This window comes from Solanum lycopersicum, chromosome 5 (assembly GCF_036512215.1).
Source record: "Solanum lycopersicum chromosome 5, SLM_r2.1".
Lineage (NCBI taxonomy): Eukaryota > Viridiplantae > Streptophyta > Magnoliopsida > Solanales > Solanaceae > Solanum > Solanum lycopersicum.
The window spans coordinates 45,219,822-45,246,884 of NC_090804.1; the positions used below are offsets into that span (position 1 = coordinate 45,219,822).

The window sequence follows — 27,063 nt, forward strand, 5'->3', positions numbered from 1 at the left end:
ATGGTATTGCGAGGAGAGTCTAAAGAGGCAGTAATTGATGAAGAAGGCGTCTTGCGGATTAAGAGAAGGGTATGTGTGCCCCGCGTAGATGATTTGATTCACACTATTCTTACAAAGGCTCATAGTTCAAGGTATTCTATACATCCTGGTGCAACCATGATATATCGTGATCTAAAGCAACAATTGTTTTAGGAGTAGAATGAAGTGTGACATTGTTGATTTTGTTGCCCAATGCCCGAATTGTCAGCAGGTAAAGTATGAACACCAGAGGCCTGGAAGGACACTTCAGACAATGCCCATTCCTGAATGGAAGTGGGAAAGAATTGCAATGGATTTCGTAGTTAGTCTTCCAAATACATTGGGTATGTTTGATTCTATTTGGGTAATTGTTGACACGTTAACTAAGTCTGCTCACTTCATTCTGGTCAAGATGACTTACAATGCAGAGAAGTTATCCAAACTCTATAGCTCGGAAATTGTTCGCTTACATGGAGTTCCACTTTCCATCATATCAGATAGAGGTACACAATTTACATCTATGTTTTGGAAGACCCTACATGTTGAATTAGGTACTAGATTTTGGATTTTAGTACTGCATTTCACCCTCAGACCGATGGGCAGTCTGAGCGAACAATTCAAGCGTTGGAGGATATGCTTCGTGCATGTGTGATAGAATTTGGTGGTCATTGGGATAAATTTTTACCTTTAGCCGAGTGTTCATCCAACAATGGCTATCACTCGAGTATTAATATGGCGCCATTAAAGGCGTTGTATGGGAGGAGATGTAGGTCCCCTATTGGTTGGTTTGATGCATTTGAGGTTAGACCTTGGGTTACTGATCTTCTGAGGGACTCATTAGAAAAAGTGAAATTTATTCAAGAAAAGCTTTTAGCAGCTCAGAGTAGGCAGAAAGAGTATGCAGATCGAAAGGTTAGGAACTTGGATTTTATGGAGGGTGAACAAGTTTTGCTGAAGGTTTCACCCATGAAAGGTGTGATGCGGTTTGGTAAGAGAGGTAAGCTTAGTACTAGGTATAATGGACCATTCGAAGTTCTTAAGCGCGTGGGGGAGGTGGCCTAGGAATTGTCCTTGCCTCCAAGGCTGTCAGGAGTGCACCCGGTATTTCATGTGTCAATGCTGAAAAATACCACGGTGATGGAAATTACATTATTCGTTGGGATTCAGTTCTTCTTGAAGAGAATCTGTTTTATGAGGAGGAGCATGTTGCTATTCTAGATAGGGAGGTCAGCAAGTTGAGATCAAAGGAGATTGCATCTATCAAGGTTCAGTGGAAGAATCGGCCAGTCGAAGAGTCAACTTGGGAGAGTGAGGCTGATATGCGTAAAAGATATCCACACATTTTTACCAATTCAGGTACCTTTCCTTACTCTCACTTTCTTTTGATCGTTCAAGGACGAACGATGGGTAAATTGATATCTATTGTAACTACCCTTTGGGTCGTTTTGTGTGTTAAAACCTTATGTTTCATAAAATACTTTCCGATATATTCTAAGTGGATATTTTGGACTGTTCGTAATAATAATTATAAAATTAGTAGGGTAGTTTTAATAATTAATATACTTTGTGGTTAAAGAAGATAACATAAAAATTAATAGTAGCTTATTCTTACAATTTTTATGATTAGTCATATAATAAGTAGGGTTAATATTTTCTTGGGGATACCACAAACTGTTCAAGACTCTTGTTTTCTTTTGTTGTCGGCGCCGTGGATAAAGACCGATAGGAAAGAGGTAAGAACTTCACCCAATTCTCAAATATATTTTATAAACAATGAATAATAGTTTGGTGGGTATTACTTCTTGTTAATATTATTTAATTGTATTGGAAAGTAAGGAAGGTTAATGTATTATAATATATATATTATATGTTTATGAAATTGGAAAGAAAGTGAGGAATATTAATGTATTATAATATATATATATATATATATATATATATATATATATATATATATATATATATATATATATATATATATATATATATATATATATATATATATATATTGTTTGATAGAGAATGAATTAAGGGACAAACCTGCAAATGGATTGCTACTTGAGGAAAAAGAGGATTAATGCATGTGTGCCACTAGTCTCATGACCAATGGCTTCAATTTTTAATGTTATATTATGAACTAGAGGACAATCTGCAAATGGATTACTTCTAAAGATCAGGAACAGAGAATTAATGCATGTGTGCCACTGGTCTCGTGACTAGTGGCTTCAATTGTTAATGTTAGTAGGAAATTAGGATACACTAATGGTAAGGCCACGCATGTTTCATGTATGTAGGTTAAGTGTGGTTCCCATGTAAGTTGGGTAAGTTTTTGATTCTTTTCTTAAAGTTATCCTATTATGTAATTAGATATTAAGTATGTTGTATTAGTGGAATACTATTAAGTTATGCTAATTGGAGGAACTAAGATTTACCCTTAGGTTTGAACTTTAGTAAATTGGTTATAGAATTAGATGAGTTTTTGGGTCTAGGCTAGACATAAATAAAGTTGAGTGTTTATAGACTCATCAACTTACAAGTTAACATATACTTGATAGATTGGAGAAGTTCGGAGGCAATAAGGAAAGGAAACGCATTGAAGGACTAGTGTCTTGACTTTGATTCTTCGATGGAGGTAGGTTATGGTTTATTTCTATTTGATAGATAAACTCTAAATAGTGATTGATATGTATTGAGTGACATTGTAAAGTCTCCTGTGTACTTGATGGTGTGGTTGTAGTGTTGAATTTCTAATCTTAACCCTCTCTATTAAAATGACACCTTGAATAAAGAGGGCTTGATGAAATGAAATAATGCGATAGTTGGATTAGAGTATCACGTTCCGACACGGTATTATGGGATCGGAGTGTCACGTTCTGACACGGTATTATGGAATCGTAGTGTCATGTTCCGACCGACACGATATATGGGATTGGAGTGTCACGTTCCGACACGATAACATTGAAGGAAAGGAATCTTGAAGTAACTTAATATACTTAGTGTCAAAGAACCAATTTTTTAAATGAGTATGGTGTGGAGGCTTGAGTCCTCATAGGGGTGCTTGATGTTGTGATTGATGGTGTACCTATTATGGTGTTGTTGTCAATGGTTCATGTGTTTGTTGCTTGCCACCTGTTAAGTATTGTAGTTGATTTTATATTATTATTCACTATATATTTGACCTACCCAGTACGTGTTCATTGTACTAACCCCTACTTGTATTTTCTTCTCTGTTTTTTTTTTGTGGAGTGCAGCAAGTGTACCATCGATTTCGACTCGCCCTCAGCTCTAGCCAGTCTCTAGCACATCAGAGTTCAGGGTGAGCTATTAATTCTAGCCTGTGCTGGATTCTCTCATTCACGTCTTCATGTCTTTGGATTTCGGACATGGACCATATTTTTTCTTATTTTGGTTTCTTAAACACTCTTAGACTTGGTAATTTGAAAATAGGTGTCCTTGACGTGATGACTATCAGATTTTGAGATAATATCATTAAACTTTAAAAACTTATTTAAATTGGTTACTTAATAACTTTTGAAGCTTCCGCATTATTTTTGTTATTTATAGTTGAGCTATTTGTATATATTGGGGTTCAGACTTGTTGGTTCGCCCGCCTAGCGGATGTAAAGTATGGGTGCCACTCACGATACATTTTGGGTCGTGACACATGTATCCTTCACAATTATGGTGAAAAATATGTAAAACTACTTTTGAGGGGTAAGTGAGTCTTTACTCATATTAATGCATGAATTAAATCCTCTGCATTACTAATACTATGAATTTTTAGGTAATACACTCCTCAATACACAATAGAGTATATAACTAATGCTTACTTGACATGGAAAAATGCACTAAACAGTGAATTACTAATACATATTATTAATGCATGCATTATTTTTTGTAATGGACTCTACTAAACGACCCCTAAATGTAATGGCCACGCATGATCACTTAGTGTAGTCTAAACCAACTAATTTGCTACTTTTAATTAAGTTCATAAAAATCGATATGAATACCATATTGAAATAAATATTTTCTTAGGATTTGGGCATGCGATGTGAAATCATGATTTGATATCGAAATATTCTATGGTGTCGCATCGTTAAATCACATTTCTCCATATTTTTTCACAACTAAATGTCTTTTGATTGCAAACTTTCAAATATACATGACTTTATAAAGATTCACTTATCACTAGTAGTAGTTAGTTATTCTTTAATATAATTCTTTCACATGATAGAATAATCTCTTCATGCCGTGCAAGAATCTCTTTTTACAAGATTCAAGATGATGGTTTATGAATATAAAGTTATAGGTTACGTGTTGCATTAAAAAATTAAATTAGGGTTTTGAATTAAAATCATACTTTTTTTTTGAGAAGTTAATCTCAAATTGCATGTCGAGATATTAATTTGAAATCAAGATATCATAGTGTATGTCCAAATACAAGCTTAGAATAAAAGAGTTGTATAAGAAATATAATTCCACCTATATTTTGACTACTCTAGAAAATATATGAGTAGAAATATGGAATTATTTCTTCTAAGAAATAAAATATTGGACATGCAATTTTATATCGCAACATGAAATAATGACATAAAATCAATATTTCAACGTGCGGTTTTACACTGATTTCATAATATGAAATCTCAAATTTTTCAGAAATCATGATTTAGAAATTTTCAAATTCAAAAATTTCCCTAGAAGTTCAAATTTTATAAAAATAACCCACATTTATATCTACTAAAAGTTTATTTCATATATAAAATATATATATCTATATCATTACTTTTTAAATTATTTATATCTCATAAAAAAATTTATAAACATGAAATTTATTATTACATTAAATCAATTCCTACTCTATCATTTATATTAGCCAAATTCGTTATTTTTTATTAAATTTATTTACAACACAAATTGACCAACAAATGACTCAAAGTAACAATGTTAGTTCATATTCTCGGTCATATTATTGAAAAATGTAAGTTCAATGTGAGAAGATTATTTGTAGTATGTAGAATAATTATACTAAATACTAGACACTACAACTTATGTTTACTTTCTTTTTAATTGAAATAATGTTTTGTCAATAAATGTTCTAATATTTTAGAATAACTTTGTGATAGTATAAATTCACTTCTACTATAGATGATATGATGATTAGATTTATGTCAAACAAGCAATTAATGAAGTTACTACACATATTATTTAAGAAAGTCTAAACGCAAAACAAACAACCAAAACAGTTTTTTTATTCTCAAAATCTTAAGCAAAAAAAAAGAAAAAAAACAAGCAATAGCAAACAGTTCAAGCTCAAATCCAAGTGGTGATATGATGATAAAAATGAGATATGCCTAAAAAATCATGCTATTAATTTTGGGGACTATTCGGTAGATGGATGTCGTGAATTTATGAAGAGGTGTGATGATGAACTAAAGATGCATATATTTGTGTTAATTGTGGATGTTTTAAGAGTTTTCATTGAACGAATAGTCAGTCATTGTATCGCCCTCCAATACTTCAATTTTGTTTCTTTCGCCCACGCGTTAATCCACATGGTGGTGGAAATGAGCCGGTTATTTCTCATCCTTTCATGTCACGGTTTGTGCCATTTCAGTACATCATAGGCCCGTTTGCATGTTGATATCACCATTCTTGGGAGCTCATGAGTGTAGAAAAAACTTGACGAAATAAGTTTTCTTCTATTTGCTTTTATGAATCTTCCCTTCAAGATTAAAGATTTATTCAAGTTTCTTAACTTCTTTAAGCAAATAATCTATTGCCTTTTGAAAACTCTTCAAGAGTCCCAATTCTAGTATCAACTTGCATAACAATACTTGTATATGCTTCATGCACTTTGAATCGATTTAATACTTATAAGGATTATAAACAAGTTCACCAAAAACTTGCACATACTTTAGATTTTGAATCCTTCATGAATGCTTCATATTAATTTTGTCAAATGATTAAAAACATTAAAAATTTAATGTATGACATCTTCTAGTGCCTAGATTGCAAGTCAAATAAGTTTTACGCTTACCAAAATGCATCATTTCACTTTTCACTTGATAACTATTTCTACATCAACATGCCTTAATAGAAGCAGACTTCACATCTTCATAATCTTTTACAATATTGTGCGCTATTGTATCAAAGATGAATTATATTGATTTCATATTATGAAAGTTGTGCTCTTAACTCAATGATCTTGCCCAAATAATTTTGTGAATGTCAAACTGCAAGTTGACAACAAATACACATGTGATTATATTATAGATGCGTCTCTTTATCATATCACATGATAGGTGAACAGGCCCATATTTACCTTTAATACTTTTCAAAGTTTACGGATTTAGTCTCAACATTTGTTTATCCAATCAACTTGTCATGAGAAAAAGAACCAAATTAACAAAATTCATAAAGAATCTTCTAGTTTTTCATGTATGTCCATTACTAAGTATGTACACCTTTGGGATGACCAAATTATTCATGCCAACTAATAAATTTTTAGTACTCGTAAACTACAAGTTTCATATGTCATGTGTCTTTTTGGTTTAGTAAATTTCCAATTTATTATTATTATATGAGAGAATTTTAATTTTAATACTCCGCGAGTAAATTTCAATATTTTTCAATTACTCTACCTCTTATAAAGGTGAGTCGATCCCATCACTAAATATACTAATCTGATTATTAGAAAATTAGATCGTAATCATATTATTTATGTCAATACTTTTGCAAACATCAAGGTGCGAGATAATAATATTAACACATGAGACCATCTAGAAGAACCATATATTAGGACCATTAAGTATCCAAACAATCCACTAGGTAGATGAATAAGCCCACAAACATCTGTTTATGTTCCTAGAATGCAAGGAATTCAATCTCAACTTTCGTTTATGATGGTTTCATAATTAACTTGTCATGATAACAAGTCATAAAAGAAAATTGTCATTTGAAACAATTTTTTAGTTTCTTCCATTGATGTTCATTTTAATTTTTCATAATTCATCTAAACATTATAGACTAATGATGTCCCAGACAATCATGTCAAATTAAGAAAGTATTGGAATTAGTAAACTTCTTATTTATCATACAATGTACCTCAATTGTACTAATTCTTGTCCATTACGAGTCTGAAGATAAAACATGAAACTTCTCTATAGTACATGTCTTCTTAGAGACATTCTTAATGATACCACATCATTGACCAAAGGTCGCAATTTTTTTCTTGTCTAGCATGGTGGCTAACACCTCATTCCCTTTAAAAATGATCTATATTTTTAGCGTTTATCAAATGTTCTAATTTTTCATGAATGGAGCACAAACATGCAAGCATATCAAATTATGATATCTTTAGTTTCTCATTCAATATTTATGTGCATTATTCGGATTGACAGATGAAGCCTATCATTATGTGGGGTTATACTGATACTACTCTTGTTATGTCTTTTGGACATAGTAAGGATGCAGAATTGGTAATGTTTAATGAGGTGAAGACGAAGAATTCCTCCAGCAACTTTGAATCTTCTTTCCGCATGGTGGGAGATGCGTTCCCTTATTATTCATTTTCTTATTGTAATTCTTAGTAGCTTTTGTACCTGTTAGACTAGATCCTTGGAGTTTTAAGTAACTTTTCAAGTCTTAACTATTTTTGAAAAAGGAAGTGATAGAAGGATTTTAATTATATTATATCTGTTTTTGTGACTTTTCTGCATGAACAAACCTTTAGGTTCTGAGGGTTCACCTAATTAGGAGTTAAAGTAGGTGCCCATGCGGACCGATGGGTTGGGTCGTGACATAAATAATGAGAAAGTGTGGTCAGGTGGATATTTAATTATTTCATTTTCAAGCTTAGTTTAGTACAGAATTAGACTTATAGAAATGCGTGAGAGTGCAATCAAATAGATAAGTAAGTTTTTCAATAGTTTAAACTTTTTGTTAAGATATTCACTCAATTTAGTGTGATATTAGAATACATAAAATAACATCAATAAAGACGAATATAAATATATATATATATATATATGCATGATCCCTTTTTGAGAAATTCAAAATGATGATTTGCAAAATATAAAGTTTAAGGTCAAGTACAGTTGCAATTTTTTAAAATATCACTATTTGAAATTTTCAAATTATACTTTTTTACATCAAACTAATAAATGCATTACATGCCATTGCACATAAATATTTTCTCATTTAATCATATGGATAATTATATGTAATACTCAAAGCCTAAACCCTAGACGGGACTAGCATTTGAGAATCATTGTTGGTCCCCAAACGAACCATTGATCTGGCTGAATTACTCAGCAAAAGACTAACTCAAGAAAAATAAAGAATCCAAATATGAAACTTAATTTATATAGTCTCAAAGCAGTTTAACTCAATAAATGTTTGAAAATACTTAATCAAGAATAAGTAATTAACTCAAAGCCTCAAAGGAACTACCTATGAAGCCTCGGAATATTGTGAGAGAAGCTAGAACAATATCCACAAACTCCTAATAAACTAAAACATAGGTTAGGAACCCTCCAAAATCAAGGAGGCTCCCTAAGGCTTAGTTGGAATGCAATGGGATCAAAGAAGAGCCGATTGATGACCCTGCATACCTATATATGCATTATGAAAGGGTGCAGTCCAAGTGACGTCTAACATTGGATGGACGAGCATGTAAGGGGAAAATAAAAATATATATAAAGCTGAATTTAAGAAAAAAGAAGACATACTCACCTTACTCTAACACAATTCACTATGAAAGCAGTGATAATAAGATGTAACATATAAAGCCTAAAAAACAATAGATAATAACTCCAAATATATAAAAAAAAATAACAATACTTAACTCTTTTACCCTTTGTTTTGATGATTCTCTAACCCACAACCATCATGATGAGCTACGTGATGATACAACATCTTGTCCATGCTCCCAGAATTGCCCTATACCTTATCAGGGTATAAAAACCCTTGACTAAGTGCATCTAATAATCTATGATTAAAAGTAATAAGGAATCATCTAAAAAGTATGCCCCTTTTTCCATGTAGGTGTACATGGTATATGAGAATCTTAAGTTGTCAGTACCCATTCCATATCGGTGCTCAATACTATTCCCCATAATATATAATTCATGCTTATATGTTTAAAATATAACACTTCCTCAATTTGATATAATTACTCAAAAGATTTCTCTTAAAAGAGATAATGCTAAAAAACTTATAAACTCATTTAGAAATCAGTGTTTTTTTCATTTTAAATATAAAAGTATTACACTTGGGAGACTTATGTAACACCCCAGTCTTCAAAAGAGCTATTTTTAGAAAGAACTAAATTGAAAAGAGCTCATTTGAGATTTGTGCAAGTTAGTCTTTAATTATGAGTTTTGGGTCAACTTCAAATGGCCATAACTTTCAGTTCATGATGAGTTAGGTGGCCTATAAGGTATAAAATAAGAGTCTTTAAGTCCCCTTTCTAAGACAACTAAATTTGCTAAATTCCCAGTTAAAATGACGGAGATATACCCATTTGAGTTCAGTCTGTCTGATTAATGAAAGTTCATCCGAATTAAAGAGAAGTAATTTTGCCTTTTCCTTACCACCATGAGACTAACTCATTTTAGTAATATTTTTGGGGTCTAAACTGACTTAGATCAATTTCCACTATTCCAAACATGCTTAGGGTTTTGAGACAGAAGTTCAAGTGGAGAAAGAAAGGAGAATTTCAAGTGTTCGTTCAAGGTTCTTGTGATCTTCGAGGAATTTCACAAAGGATTTGATCCTGATGAGGTATGTAAGCTTTCATAGGGATGTGTTCTTTCAAACTCATACCAATCATGAGTTTCCTTGAGTTAATATCATCCATTATAATCCATATATAAATATTCTTAATGAGTTTCTTATAGTTTCGTTCTTAAATCTTTAATAATGGGATTTGATGATTTCTTGAGAAAATGTTATGATTTTAAGAGTTGTTTTTAGTATATTTTTGTTTACTTATGCTGGTTATTCGAATACAAGGGAGTTTAAGAGAAATCAATTGATTTTAGGTGAATTAGGGCCATAAATTGAGACGAAAAAATTATCGAAATGTACTGGGAGGGGGAACCCTAGATGAGCCAAGATATGTATACAATGCACCACAAACCATCCCCAGTAAGTAGAGGGTTGGCGTGGTGCGCCAATGATGCGCCTGAAGCGTCAGTGCACTTTCTATTCTACATCGATTCATACATTTTCCTTCGAGTCAACATTTATTCCTTTCTTAATCCTAACTATTAAATCCTTCATTAATCATCGAGAGATCATATGTATATCATCAATCATATCATAACTCTTGAATTCACATTTAAAATTCAAGAAAAGATTTAGATCTTTATTGATGTTATTTTATGTATTCTAATATCATACTAAATTGAGTGAATTTCTCAACTAAAAGTTTAAACTATTGAAAAACTTACGTATCTATTTGATCGCACTCTCATGCACTTCTATAAGTCTAATTCTATACTAAACTAAGCTTGAAAATGAAACAATTAAATATCCATCTGACCACACTTTCTCATTATTTATGTCATGACCCAACCCATCGGTCCGCACGGGACCTACTTTAACTCCTAATTAGGTGAACCCTCATACCTAAAGGTTTATTCATGCGGAAAATTCACAAAAACAGATATAATATAATCAAAATCGTTCTATCACTTCCTTTTTCAAAAATAGTTAAGACTTGAAAAGTTACTTAAAACTCCAAGGATCTAGTCTAACAGGTACAAAAGCTACTAAGAATTACAATAGGAAAATGAATAAAAAAGGGACGCATCTCCCACCATGCGTAAAGAAGATTCAAAGTTGCTGGAGGAATTCTTCGTCTTCACCTCATTATACATTACAAATTCTGCATCCATACTATGTCCAAAAGACATAACAAGAGTAGTATCAGTATAACCCCACATAGTGATAGGCTTCATCGGTCAATCCGATGCTCACCTCATAATATAAGAAAAGAACAAAAAAATCATGCTCAGACCACTTGCTTCTTCAACTTTACCTCTTTCTTAGAAATCCTTCAACTTACACCAAGTCTCTAACTACCAACCATTTTTATCCAACCGCTAACACTACCGGTCCCATTATATCATAGACTAAACATGCTAATCCTCATTGAACAATCTCAAACACTTCCAACATTTTTTCCTAGTAATATATCTTGTCACATCCTTAAATTTTTGTTATCTTAGCTAACCCCAAGCCATACAATTTCTTCTTACTTTAATCATTAACCCTATCCCTTCCTCCTTGGGTACTTACCCAAGGCAATACCTAAACAACTAACCTTTGTCCCGACAAGTACCCCACATATAGTAACTACACATAACCTCCTACTTACTTATAGACACTTCGTTTGACAAAACCCTAACCTCATTAACCATGAACGACCACAACCTAAGTATATACACATCACGGTGTTGATTAATACATAATTCACCATATAATTTAATCACAGGTAGTGTTCCTTCTCACGGGACCCAAAGTCAAACTGTTAGCATGTCGGAATGTGGCAATCCAATCCAAATGTTAGCATGCCGGAACATGGCAATCCGATCTCAATCACATATCACATTCACAACATCACACATTTAAGCCAAGCTTCATGATATTGAAAATCACATATCTCGTTTCTACCATCTATGATCACTAATACAACATGCAAACACATACAAGTAAGTATTCATCATACAAGAAACCAACTTCAGCCCCAATTCTTCCTGTGGGTTTTCATCAGGGTTCAAACCTAAATTATTGACATTCAACCACTAGTTACTTCGATAGGTTGAACCTAGTATATTTAGGATACCCTTGCTTCATGATGGAATACCACTCAAGAACATAACTAACGTCACTCAATCAATCATCAATCCACTAAATCAAGAACTAACCCCAAATATGTTGTACCATAGAATTTTCAAACGAATTTACTTGGTGCATGAAGGTCCACACATATCTCATACTATAGATTTCATACATAACATAATGAACAAGAAATTATAACTACTCAATACATAAAATCTAACCTACATGGGTGCCAAGCAATTTGTATTAGGTATGGATTTCATTTCCATCTTTTCCGAATTTGTTACGGTAAATTTGGCCAAGATTTCGCAAGATTCCACCATCCCTATGCTAGAAATCTCCCTCTCCTTCTTTCCCAAACTTCAAATAACTTTTCTGGGGTTTCTAGGGTAATTTATGACCTATATGTTATTTTTGGAAAGATAGAAAAGTAAGGATTTCTCAAAATTCAAATTCTGCCTTGCTGATCCCGCTTTAGCAGCGTAGGTTTCCGCTGCATCGCTGCCGAGCCAGCGGCATTCATCCCGCTGTGGTGGGACAGTATCCAGTATTCTGTACTTTTTTAGCCTTTCTAAATAATGACGGTTCGGGTCGTTACAAATTTATGAAAGTAATGGCTTGAAAAATGTTCATATATTAGGACTTAGGACAAACAAACTCAAATATAATAGTCCATCACACATCTTTTCAATCAAGTGTGTAACATAGATTATTGATGTTCTTTCCTTTGTTTTTCTCAAAGTTTATTTTTCAACATCTATGATTTTACTTATTTATCGCTTTACATAATTTATTTTGTCTCATTAATGTCATTTTTTGTATTCAATTTCCAATTATCTACCTTAGAAGTTTAAGGAACTTTAATTTTTGTTTTCAGTGAAGGAATCACTTCATTTGAAAGTACGGCAGATGGTAGCAACATTTCAATCTTGATTCAATACGTTGGAAGATGTGACGTATCAATCTAAAGAAAATACTTAGTTTTTAATACAAAAAACCTAAATATTTAAATTCTTATGTTTTATAAATTTAAAATATGTTTTATAAATAAAAGAAAATTATATTTTTGTATTAAGTTTTTAAATAAAGTATGTACGTGGGTTTTTCTTTAATAAAATAAGGAAGGTTGTAAAAAAAATTGAAAAGTCACACCTATTAAGTTTATTACTATTTACTTTAACCGGCATTTCATTCTTTTTTAAAAGTTGATGATATTTTTTTTGTTTATAAATAAAATTTTAATTAAGTTGATAAAAAATGAACATGCTATTTCGTTATAATTTTTGTGATGAAACAAAAGCATCTTTTTGACGTGAAACAAATACTTTTTGTGTCAAAATAATAATAATTAAATTATTAAACAACATACTAAAAGAATATAATATAAAATTTTATTTGTGCAAAAAAATTAAAAATTTAATGAATAGAAGACAAAGCTAGAAAACATTATGATATTTTCATTTCGTAGTCAACATACACATCTAACCTCTTTTCCTTCATCTTAATATTGCATAGAAAATTCAATCAAGCGAATCACAATTTTACTTATTAAGTAACTAGATAACTAGTTGAAAATAAAACTCACACAATTCATTAAATAAAAAAACTTTAAAAATTCATCTTTATTCTTCTTTCTCTTTACTAATTTAAAAAAAAACATACTAGAGATTAATTAACATAACTTTATGCTAATAAAATAAATATTGCTTCTTACCTAATATTCTTCCTTCATAATAACACCAACAAGTGTCACTAAAAGATTTCTCATGGACTAAAGATTTCATTATGTCAGGAATAATAGTAAAAAATGGGCCTCCTGATATACTAAACTGACACAATTTTAAAGGATAAAAAACATCCGGCGCATTTTTGTGGATTAACATGTGGGATAAAATAACGAGATCGAAGTATTGGAGGGTGATACAGTGGCTGAATATTCATTCGATGAGAACATATTTATGTATAACTACATGTTACACATCTATTTATTGATGTATATATTTAGGGTCCGTTTGTGTCACAACCCAAAAATGGACATGATGACACTCGTTTTATCTCACAAAGACAAGTCAACCTAAAATTCAACCATTACAATAAATCGCAAAAATTTCATAATCAATTCCAAAACACCCAAAAAAATTGATTGTCACGTATACAAGTCTCCATAGTATTACAATTGATTCAAAAGAAATTATAAGTCTCAAATGACCTTGTTTCTAGAACAGAACAAGACCATAAATAGGAGTCAGAAGGTCTGCTGAGATGACAAACAACTACCTCATAAATCTCCAAGGAGCTCGAAAAAGAAGAGAATATATCACAAAAGTCTGGGCTAGTAACCTAGAAAAACAATTTTAGAAGCAAGTGATGATTACAAAACCACACGATACTCAGTAAGTCAACTCCTAAACACAAGCTAAGAGAATAGAATACGATTAATCGTTACCACCCTAACCAAACCTCTACAACTACAACCTGCATAAAAATTTCCCATCCTAACAAATCACAGTTTACAAAGTACATATATCAATAACAACATTCCGACAATTTCATATCCTCAATAACAACACTCTTAACAACTTCATATTCTTAACAACAACACTCTAACAATTGCATATCTTCAATAACAATACTATAATAGTTTCATATCCTCAATAACAAAACTCTAAAAATTGTATATATTCAACAATAGGCTCAATATTTATCAATCAAAAGTTTATCAGAAAGACACTCACAATATCAACAACACAAAATATCAAGTCCACCAATAATAAATAAGTGCAAATGCAATGAAATGCAATGCCAAGTATAGTCATGTATGTCTTCCTAATGATACACACATTCTGTCTCTCAGCCTGAGATATATGGGAGACATATTTGTCCATGCATCCATTGCGGTGAGCTATACGACCCTGAATAATAATAACCAGGGTGTGCGATATGTCCACAGAAATATAATATCCATCGCGGCGCGCAATACGTCCCTTGAAATGTTACATTCTCTTTAATTTCTCATTCTTTCCCAATGCACATAACACTTTTCATAACCATGTCACAAAACAATGCATATTATATGTTCACAAAAAAATGAGGAGATGACCATTTTCACAACATTGCATAATCACAAGAAGATCAACAATGATTCAACAAGCCTTTCAAAAATTCTCCATTATCAACACATGACACACAAGCAATTAATCACATTGGCTTTTATTACCATTTTTTTAATCATTAGAATTAATCAATGTGGACAAGTCAACCCATCACCAAGCCCCATTACTCCTAAACATATACTACAAGGAAATACACGCATTCCATACGCTTAACAAGGGTTTACAAATCTACTTGTCTCAAATAACTGAACAGTCACTCCAAGACTTAAGCCTTCCCTTTTCGTTGAGCTTCCAAATCAATGCAATCTATTCAAATATATATTCACAATAAGATTTCAAAACTAACAACATCTACATTATCATGTTTTAAGCCTTGAACCTAAAAATTCACTAAAATTTATAATCAAGTTCATAATCTTGATGTCAATTAACATGAAACTATCATAATTTTTCTAAGTTTCAACTCTAGGGTTAAATTTTATCTTTTTATTGGATTACATAATTTAAATAGTATTCACCTAATATCGTATGTCTAATATTTAATTACACATACCTACCTCTTGACACTTGAATCATAATGTAATAAGCTTAAGAAAATTCTTAACGGAAATCTATATTAGGTCGTTAATATCCTTGGACCAGGAAGTTAGTTTGCTGCAAACTGAACTATTTTAAACTAAAATAGGTAACATAATTAATATCCTCATGATTAACCAATCATTTTTACCATTAATTCTCATTCTCTCATTTCCAGCATTATCTTATTGATAAAAATAATTTTACCATGTTGGAAAAACAACGTCATCAAACATTTAATGGCATTCACCCATTTTTTACTTTAAAAACATTATTATATCAATATAAGCGCGATAACCTAATTTTGTATCATGAAGAAGAGCTAGGAGCTCCACTTAACTCTGACCTCAAGAAGTGCACGCCTCCCCTTTTCTAGTTGTCCATCGCCGCCTCATCTATTCGGTTTTTCTCACTCAAATTGTGGACTAATTATTAAGCCCAACTTATTTTTAATATTTTTAATATGGGTCAAATAGTATAGGATATTAAATATATTATAACATCAACCCGTTAACTACCAACTAAATAAATAAATTATTTTATATATACCCATCAATTAAATAACAATAATTATCGAAAAATTTAAAAATTTTAAATTAATTTAATCAACTAATAAAAAATTACTTGGGAAAACTATCAAAAGGGGTAAAACACTAATTTTATGAATGTTCTGAAAAATGACTTTTCGGGTCATTACATTATCCACCACTAAAAACAATGTTCGCCCCCGAACATAATGAAGAAAGGAGGGAACCTACATTACTAAAAGCTTGATCTATAATTTCTAGAGTTCATATTTATCTCTCCATGTGAGTTTATAATTAACACCATTCCATCAAGATCAACAATTAAGAACTGAACTTCAAGTCAAACTTTATAAGATCTATAACTCAAGAGTGGTTATGAAGCCACAGACTAACCCATGAACTCAACCTAAAGTGGAACTCATTAGACAATATCATCATCATCACGAGTCTTTTCTCACACAACCAAGATAACATTCTAAATCGATAGCAGCTACAACAAGAAGTGAAGTTTAACCAACCACCACAGTAGTAATGCACAAAATATGACATATCTTATCAAGATTTCCTTTTCACAACACAATGTTTCACGAACTTAAGTTATAAAAATTTGATCTTAGACATCAAATAATCACTAAGAGGATCAAACTTATCTAACACAATGAAGAAAATGATTAATGAAACATCCCACAAATAGTGTACTCCAAAATGTAGAGTCTTTAACAACACTTTTAGTGAATTGTAACTCTTCATATATAGTAACCCTTATATACGTTCTCATAAGCAATATTGCGTGCGTAGAATCACTAGTATACTTCAACTACCCCAAAAAAATACCAAATCTTCCATAACTGAAATGGTACAAGTTTAACCAAGGGTGTCATCGTACCAAGAGGAGAGTCACAAGATCGGTACACCCGATCAACCAGTAGGGATTCACCTATAGGTATGAAAAAATGTGAAAATATAGGTAGCGAATCACACTCCAAACCATATCCAAAATGAAGTAGATGGTCATATAAGAATATATAGATTCAAAGTCAAATAACACTAGATACTTCTTCCATAGTTCCCATATCAAACATTTGCATTCATTTGACACTATCTCTTTATTTCTAGTTACCCATTATCACCAATCTAATCCTGATTATAATTTCTCACATACTTATTTTATCGAACCACATATGCTCTTCACAGTACTTCACTAGGGTCAACAGTCTTACTACTAACAAAACATCATAGCCACACTGGTCATTTGGCTTACTCTAAACCTATCATTGGTATTAAATTCTTCTTAGCAAACACATTATCACCTCCAAAATTTTTGAACTATAGCTCCCTCTTTCGATTAAAACATTTCATGAAAAATACTGGTTACACCGAAGACTGATAACACTAATTTCAAATCTAAAAGTACTTTACTACCGAGATACAACAATTGAATCACACTCAATGTTAACTCCACATAATTTCTTAGATATCAAATTTCAACAAATATTCAAAACCATCATATACCTCATACAAACACCTAAGAAATTCTTGGTCACTCCAATTGTTTAAATTTTTCCGATGACACAAAATTTTAAAAAATTTGAACCCTTCACTACACAAGACTCTTTTTCCTTTTGTTGACTTGCTCACCAATTGTTTTCTTTGGCCAACAATGCCTGACATTCTTACCTTATCCTTTAACATAAAAACTTTAGATGAAACCTTTTCATACGTCCGTCTAAAATCAAAATAACAATACAAGTCCTTTTTAATGGTCAATATCATTGTGATAGATCATTTCTTACCTTACAAATATACACCTTGACAAAAAATACTACCACAAACATAAACTCACAATGATAAACTTGGATTGTTTGTTAGGATGAAGGATGGGTCCGTTAGGATGTGTATATATTTTTGTCAGTTAAATAAGGTGACCATCAAGAATAAATATCCTCTTCCAAGGATAGATGATATCTTCAATCAACTTCAGGGTGCTTCTTGATTTTCCAAGATTGACCTCAGATCAGGCTACCATCAGTTGAAGGTTAGAGAATGTGATATTCCCAAGAAAGCTTTTAGAACAAGGTATGCACATTATGAATTTCTTGTTATGTCTTTTGGTTTGACTAACACACCTGCAGCGTTCATGGATCTTATGAAGAGAGTCTTCAAACCTTATTTAGATCTTTTGGTCATCACCTTCATTGATGGCATACTGATTTATTCAAGGAATGAAGAAGATCATGCTAAGAACCTAAAGTTTGTCCTTAAGAAGTTCTCCAAATGAGAGTTTTGGCTTAAGTCTATGGCGTTACTAGGCCACATTATTTCTAGTGAAGTTCTTAAAGTTGACACTTAGAAGATAAAAGCAGTTCAGAGTTGGACTAAACCCATATCTCTAACATATATAAGGAGTTTCTTGGGTTTGACTAGGTATTATAATAGATTCATTGAAGGATTCTTATCTATCTATTCTCCTTTGACCAAGTTAACTCATAAGACAGTCAAGTTTCAATGGTCTAAAGCTTGTGAGAAAAGCTTTCAGGAGTTGAAAAAGAGATTGACTACCGCTCTGGTTTTGACCTTACCAGAGGGTACACAAGGCTTTGTGGTGTATTGTGATTCATCATGAGATGCATTTGGTTGTGTGCTAATGTAGAATGGCAAGGTCATAGCTTATGCTTCCAGGTAGTTGAAAATTCATGAGAAGAATTATCCAACTCATGACTTAGAATTGGTTGCAGTAGTGTTTGCGTCAAAGATATGGCTACACTATTTATATGGTGTTCATGTAGATATATACATTGATCACAAGAGCCTCCAATATGTGTTCACTCATAAAGAGCTCAATCTCATACACATTAGGTGGTTGAAATTGCTCAAGGAATATGACATTAGTATTCTTTACCACCCATGTAAGGCTAATGTGGTTGTTGATTCCTTAAGAAGGTTGTCCATGGGAAGTACATCCCATGTCAAAGAAGAAAAGAGAGAGTTAGCAACAGATGTGCATAGACTTGCATGTTTGGGAGTCATACTTATGGACTCAATAGAAGGAGGCATAGTTGTAACCAATGGGGATGAATCATCCTTTGTGTCAGAAGTGAAAGATAAGCAAGACCAAGACCCTATTCTACTTGATCTGAAGGGAAGTGTCCATAGGCAAAGGGTATTGACTTTCGAACAAAGGGGAGATGGTGTGCTGAAATACCAAGACAAATTTTGTATACCTAAGGTGGATGGATTTTAAGAGAAGATCTTGTAGGAGACTCATGGCTCCAGATATTTCATTCATCCGATTTCTACAAAAATATACCGTGATTTGACAGAGGTATATTGGTGGGAAGGCATGAAGAGAGACATTGTTGACTTTGTTGCCAAGTGTTCAAATTTTAAGCAAGTGAAAGTAGAACACAAATGACCTGGAGGTTAAGATCAAAATATAGAGCTTCCGGAATGGAGGTGAGAAATGATTAATATGGACTTCATCACAGGCTTGCCAAGAGTGCGAAGGCATCATGATTCTATTTGGGTGATTGTCGATAGAATGACAAAGTCATCCCATTTCTTGCCTATAAAGACTACTTATTTGGCCAAAGATTATGAAAATTTGTACCTACAAGAAGTGGTAAGACTTCATGGAATTACAATTTCCATTATTTCAGATAGAGGTTCTTAATTTACTGCACAATACTTGAAATCTTTCAATAAAGGTTTGGGTTCCAAATGTGAGTTTGGGTACAATTTTTCATCCACAGACATATGGACAATAGAAGCATACTATCCAGACCTTGGAAGATATGTTTAAAGCTTGTGTGATAGGCTTCAAAGGAAATTGGGATGATCACCTACCTCTCATTGAGTTCTTTTACAACAAGAATTGTAATTCGAGCGTCCAAATGGATCCGTATGAAGCTCTCTATGGGAGAAGGTGAAGATCTCCTATTTGATGGTTTGAAGTTGGCGAATCAGAGTTGATAGGACAAAATTTAGTTTACCAAGCTATGGATAAGGTAAAAGTGATTCAAAAAAGGTGGAAGATAGCATAGAGTCGCCAAAAGTCCTACACCGACGTTAGAAGGACATTAGAGTTTGAATTTGATGATTGGGTGTACCTAAAGGTTTCTCCTATGAAAGGAGTTATGAGGTTTGGTAGGAAGGAGAAACTTTGTCCCCGATATATTGGACCTTATAGAATCTCCAAAAGAGTGGGCAATGTGGCTTATGAGTTGGAGCTACCCCAAGAGTTAGAAGCGGTTCATACGTATTCCATATTTCAATGTTGTAGAAGTTTTTGGGTGATCCTTCATTGATAGTACCAGCATAGCATATCGGGATTAATGATAACAAGTCCTATGAAGAAGTTCCAGTTCAGATTTTTGATCGTCAGGTTCACAAGTTGAGGACAAAGGAAGTTGCTTCAGTCAAGGTCCTTTTGGAGGAACCAATTCTTGGAAGAATCAACTTGGGAAGCTGAGGAGGATATGAAGAAGAGATATCCACATCTCTTTGAATCAGGAGGGATTGCAAATCAAGGTACTGAATTCTCTTCTTAGCACTTTATATGATCATGTATAAGCATGTTATTACTTACTTTTGTTGTTTAGCGCTGATATGATATTACTATCCTTAGCTTAGAGAAAGAATTCTCATTCGAGGACGAATGTTCTCAATGGGGATATATTGTAATATCTCGTATTCTAGATAAAAAGGTTAAGCTAAGAAAAACAAGAAAAATAAAATTTGAGAATAAGTAAGGAAATCTAGAAATTTCCAACTTTTAATATTGAGTTTTGACCATTTTTAAACGACCATAACTTCTAGATCCATAAGAGCTTGGGTGAGATCTTTATATGGATGGAAATATTGTTGTAATATCTTTCCGATGACGCCAAGTTTTCAAATTTCTGAGGACGTATGAGGGAGATATGACCTTCAAAAGGTGGGTTGTTGAGAAAGAAAAGTTCCGAATTCGGATTTGTTAAGGGTGATTTGGTCTTTTCCTTATGTCATTAATTAATTTCGTTTAGGGGTACTATTTTGGGTTCGAAATGATCTCATTCAGTTTATGCACTTAGAAAAATAGACTAGGGCTTTGAAAGAAAGGAGAAAAGAGGAGAAGGAAGAAGAAGACGCAAGAATGCCAAGTTTTAGCTTCGTGGATTTCGTTGGGGATGATCTCTAACAAGGTATGTGAGATTACTCCGTGTTGAGTTCTTTCACCCACCCTCTAATTCGATTCATTACTGAAATTTATAGTTAATTGAAAGGAAATCTTGATTTCTTGAAGAAAGTTTTGAAGTTCCTGTTGGTTGAATTGTTGTTGATCTCTGTTAGTTTTTATCCATATTTTCAGACTGTTTTAGGTCTAAACTATTTGGTAATAAGTTATTTAGGGATCCTAAGTGTTTGGGGTGGGATCCATGGGAGTTTTGGAAGGTTTAGAGATGAAAAATGAAGAAGAAAGTCAGAAAACCTGTTGGAGAGATATTAGGGCGTCGCGCCTCCAAAGCACCTCAGGACAAAGTCTGTCCATCACGATCTGGTGCGCCACGCCTCTTAGAGCGCACAAGTACAGCCTCTATCCATCAGGCTATGGAGTTGTGCGCTCAGAGCGCCCCGACCCCCTAGAGACCTCATTCTTTCCCTATTTTTTCGTACTAATTCTTAAGTGATGTACCCCTCATTACGAGTTGTTTCAAACCCTCTAAGGTACATTTAAACATCATGAAATCATCCATAAACATGAGATCATGATCCTTGAACCCATAATTCAATTCAAGTAATGTTAAGATCAAAGTCAAAGAAATTAAGAGCCAAGTCTAGAAGTTAAAAAGCGAGTCGAAGTAAAGTTGTAAGTTTTCTAAACTCTTTCACAAATTTTTTCACTTTGTTTTATAGATTTAAAGTTCAAGTTAAGTGAAGAGAAAGTGTTGAAATGATTTATCAAAAGTTATAAGGGAACTAAATATTCCCTAATAGTCAAGTTTCACGTTAAGGAAAGAGCAAGAGTTGAGTTCATTTCTCAAAAAGATATAAGGAAACTAATTCTTTCCTAGAGGTTACAAATGTTTCACTTTTGATTACAAAGGGGAACTAGAAGTTTCAATATTGATTCCAAGATGAGCTTTTTAAAGTTAAAGGGTTCAGCAAATTATCACAACACAAAGAGAAGTAAGTTGTACTAAAGGTATGAGCTAAGTATGTCTTGGGAGTAGTATTGGGCAGCTATGTGGGGATGAAAGTTTATATTTGTAACAACCCTAAAAATTGCTATGCTAAATAATGTTTAATGTGCCTAGAATGCCTACATTAGACCGGGTTTACACGGGATGATGCGCGTAGAACCAGATCTCTGAACCCTTACAACATCCAAGACAACTAACTTGGCGAGCTATTTGAGCTAGGAAATGTTGGGTCAGCCATGTAGGGCTCCCGAATATGAAGATTTACCCAGATGAGTCTTTACTGGACTTAAAAAGGGGAAATCTTAAGTTGGAGGGTATACGGGTAAAATGGTATTTTTTCTAGGCTAAGGGTGGTATCCTAATTATCCAAAATATATAATTATTTATTTAATTAATAAGGTGGAGGGGAATTTTAGGGAGAGAGGGCCAAAAATTGGCCCTTAAAGTGAAGTCTTGCTCCTCCCGGGTTCGAACCTAGGTGGAAGCAATGAATTAAATTTATTTTAATTTAAGTTTGCAAATTGATGTAATTAATTAATATTTATTATTTATTATATGATTTAAAATAAAAGCAAAATAAGATTTTTATCATTTAATAAAACCTTATTTGACTAAGTCCTAAACTAGACTTCTAAGCCTAATAAAACTCTCACTCTCTCATGCTCATCTCTCTGTCTCACGTCTCTATGACTCTCATTCAGATTCTCTCTGTTAAATAACGTACAATAATAGAAGTTAAACCAAAGTTCTTCACACTTGAAGAACTCACAAGATTATATAAGAAAAAGAAACGTTAATCAATCACGTAGGCAAAGAGAAGGTTTTTCGTCAAGTCGGGTGTTGAACTTTCCGTGTTGGACGTGTGTTTGGAGAAGATTTTTGGGCATCAAGTCTAAGTTTCAACTTCAAAAAGGTATGGATTATATTCTCTCTTCGTTCCTTTCCCAAGAGCCCCCTAAGGTTCAGCATATTCAATCCGAAAACTAGAGTTGTTCCCCATTGCATGTCCCTGTCACTTGCTCCCAATGATTCATAGGTTGGGTATGTTTTCTGGTAGATACTAGGCGTGTCTGATGTTAACGTGATGAATATGTTCGTATATGTGATCCGAAACTATGTGCATGTGTGTGCAATCTGAACCATGATTATGTGCCTCAGGTTTAAGGCTCTAAAATGTGATGTTAGTTCTTTGTATTTTATGTACAAATGTTTATGTAAATCGTGATGTTCATAAGTGATGTAAATATGCTGATTTGAGTGCAATTCTTGATCGAATATCTTGAAAATGCACAAAAAGAACCCACTAAAACCTACTTAAAATGTCTAAACATTTAATGTTAAATAAGTGAAAAAATAGGATGCAAAAATTTGCAGCATCTTGTTAATGATTTTCGGCCAAGCTTAGGGGAAATTTCATGCTATGAAAAAGTGAATTCAAATATGCAAAATCACTGGGGATTGAACCCGTTACCACATCAAGAAAATAAAGAGGTAAAAAGGGATGTGGTGAAGGGGATTCGAACAATGGTCTTGGATGGAAAATAAAGTATGAAAATAACAAATGAGAGGAGTGGGATTCGAACCCACAACCTCTAGGTCAAGCTTAAGGAAAAATGAGAAGAAAATAAGTTTGAGGCGTGGGAATCAAACCCGCGACCTCTAGGAGGAAAATGAGAGTTAAATGAAAAATAAAGTAAGGCTGTGGGGGTTCGATCCCACAACCTGATGATCAACTCGAAGAATCCATGAAAAAAGAAATTAAAATTAAAAGGGGCTGTGGGGGTTTGATCCCACAACCCCTCGGTCAAGAAAGAGAAAATGTAAATAAAAGTAATTGAAAGAAAATGAAGTTGTTGGGGCTTGATCTTGGGTCCCCAAGCCGTGTGGACCAAATTAAAATAAATGAAAAATATAACTGTTGTCCAAGGGATTCAAATCCAGGTTCCCTTGCCCAAATTCCATGTTGATATATAAGTCATACGTGAATTAAATTTTCAAGAATAATGCTACCTACTTAGATCGAAATTGAGATCTTTGCATACATACAAGATGCATAAGTGTTGTACCACATAATCTTAGGTAGATATGAATCACTTAAACGAACTATGAACGAAGCCACGAGGCTTGTATGTATATACCCATAAGTCTAGCATACCTTTAAAAATAAGTGAACCTAAGATGTATGTAATGAAATGATATAAACCCTAGAAGGGTTAAGTAAGAGTGTAAAACACGATAAATGGCCAAGTGCATTAGCACATGATGAAATGAACAATGAAATGATGAAACCTTAGAAGGGTTAAGTTAGAGTGTTAAACACACTAAATGGCCAAGTGCATTGGCATATGATAAAATACACATTCACGTAAAAAGGGGTGATTAATTATGAAGATATAATGTGCTAATGTTAAGGAATGTGGTGACAACATGATATGAGGCTAATGTAAAATATGAGATCAATCTCAAATACGCCTAAGTAAATTTAACCAAAACTCACTCACTAATGAGAGTGTAAAGTTAATGAAGAGACCAGTCTCTATGAACACTCTAATAATAGTATTGAGATTAACACACTTAATACTAATGATGAGATGAGAAATCATCTATTGAGCTATGATGTCCTCATATTAGAAGCCAGCTTCCATGACGTATGAGTTGAATGTAATGGAACTTTATACTGAGCAACGATAGACTAGCTTTTTAGCGGTGATGCCGTCTTTATTGAATGGCGGAGGTTCACGTTACTCTCATAGCATGAGACTGTTTGGCATGCCGAGTATGGGTCTTTTTATATATCCTAGTTTTTGAAGCTATACTGCCAATATAGAGATTGGCGGGGTTCAATTCCCATGTATGCTAAAATGTTTTGCGTCACTTTGGCTGTTGATTCCACCTCTTTTCAATGTGTGGGAGACACTGGATTTGATTATGCTCACATGATCTATGTCGATTAAAGTCAAAGTTCCCAATGAATGAATAAGGCCAGCCTCAAATGATGCACATAATGAAATGAATAATACTAAAGTTGTTAGGATAGGATAATCAAGAGTTAAGATAGACTCATGCAATGACACTAGGTTATTCTTGATCATTGCACAGTGAACCCGATGAAAGTCTTAAACTACATCCTAGGTATAGTTGGTGTTCACACTAGCCTATGAATGAAGTGAAATTAAGTACGTATGAATGAATGAAGCAGAATCTCTGTTTGCTAAAGAAGGCTCCCTAGTTGAGGTCCCATATGTTGAGCCCTTATTTTGGGAGGTCTTGATGTCAAGTCCATGATTTCAAGGTCTCATGGCATGTGAAGGAATGATATGAAAAATGTTATGTGCTATATGCAATATGTTATGTGTTATATACAAGATGTTATGTGTTGTGTGCAATATGATAAGTATGATGCATGTTACTCTAATGGCATGATTTTCCTAATCCAAATTTGTAAAGTTCACTCACTTTTCTAGTCAAAATTTTTAAAGCTCACTAACTTTCTTAATCCCAATTTGTCAAGCCCACTAACTTGACTTTCCATAATCATGTTGTTTATAAGAGATGTTCTTAATCATGCATGTCCTTGGTGTGTGCTTTCCTATACCCATACTTATTAAAAATGTGTACTAATCCCATAAAAATCTATATTTTTGGTGGAGGCACAAGTGGACGCTAGAGCTTATAGGTTGACGTTGCAGCTATCCGGACGTGAAGCTTTCATCCAGACTTGATAGGCCATAATTCTTTAAAGGATGTCTATCGTTATTATCTAGCTTAGATGTAGTCTATCTAGTGGAGCATGTTCCGCTAGTTTTTCTTTCCACTTTTGTTCAGACTTTATATTGGTGTTGTTTTGGCAAAAGTACGTTAATGCAATTATGGACTATTTCTTTCATTTGATTATCTCTATATTAGATGGTTGATTTGTGAACGTCTATGATGTTAAGTTTAAAATTTTTAGCATGAAATAAGAAACAAAAAATTTCAAATTTTCCACTAAAATTAACCTAGATAAAGTAAGAATGACGTATGTAGTCTTGTCTATGACCTCTGAGAGGTCTACGATGCCGATCTCGTCTGGGATCTAGATTTCGCGTGACAAAGTTGGTATCAGAGCGCTAGGTTAAATTCGAGGATAATAAGTTAATATCAACAACAGTGAGTAGTTTCTAAGTCATGGTAGTGAAGTGCACCACTATCCTGAATTAGAGACTGCATAATGCATAGAAAAAATTATATTCTTCTGATCTTATCGTGCCTTTCCTAATGTCTGATTTTCTTGATGTTATGAGCGCGTATAACATCAATCCTTGTTGTTTCCAGAGAATGAATACTAGGAAAACCCTTGGCTAGAGAAGATGAGGAGCAGCTGCTGGGGACAATCAGGTTCCACCCCAGGGCTCCAGTTGAATGAGTGGATATGCCGGTTAACCCTGCTGGGTTGAATGATGTTGAGGTGAGGGCGTCTCTGGCGCAGATGGTATAGACCATCACTATGCAAGCCCATGCCATGACTGACCAGGTCAACCGGCAGAATGTTCAGAGGGAGAACCCATGGTTCGCTGTATGGATGATAGGCTAAGAGACTTTACGTGGATGAATACTCCTATTTTCACAGGGTCTAAGACATTGGAGGACCCTCAGGAGTTTGTGGATGAGGTGCTTAAGATCTTGGTGGCTATGGGGGCCACAGATACTGAGAAAGCAGAGTTGGCTTCTATCAACTCAAGGATGTTTCACAGACTTGGTGCAAGATGTGGCAAGATAGCCAAGTTTTGGACGGGTTTCGGTCACTTAGGAGCTATTTAA

The 27,063-nt window shown here is 33.5% G+C and overlaps 1 protein-coding gene across 1 annotated transcript; it reads left to right on the forward strand.

Moving 5' to 3' along the window:
* Nucleotides 1-27,063, forward strand: LOC138348835 (uncharacterized). Its single transcript, XM_069298418.1, has 6 exons — nucleotides 1-131; nucleotides 193-382; nucleotides 447-521; nucleotides 610-930; nucleotides 1,101-1,374; nucleotides 26,873-27,063. The coding sequence occupies exons 1-6, from the start codon at nucleotides 1-3 to the stop codon at nucleotides 27,061-27,063; spliced, it is 1,182 nt and encodes a 393-aa protein (XP_069154519.1).

Coding starts and splice junctions, on each gene's coding strand:
- LOC138348835 (XM_069298418.1), top strand. CDS start 1: ATGGTATTGCGAGGAGAGTCTAAAGAGGCAGTAATTGATGAAGAAGGC. Junction 931..1,100: donor AAGAGTATGCAGATCGAAAG/GTTAGGAACTTG, acceptor CTTGCCTCCAAG/GCTGTCAGGAGTGCACCCGG. Junction 1,375..26,872: donor ACACATTTTTACCAATTCAG/GTACCTTTCCTT, acceptor CTATTTTCACAG/GGTCTAAGACATTGGAGGAC.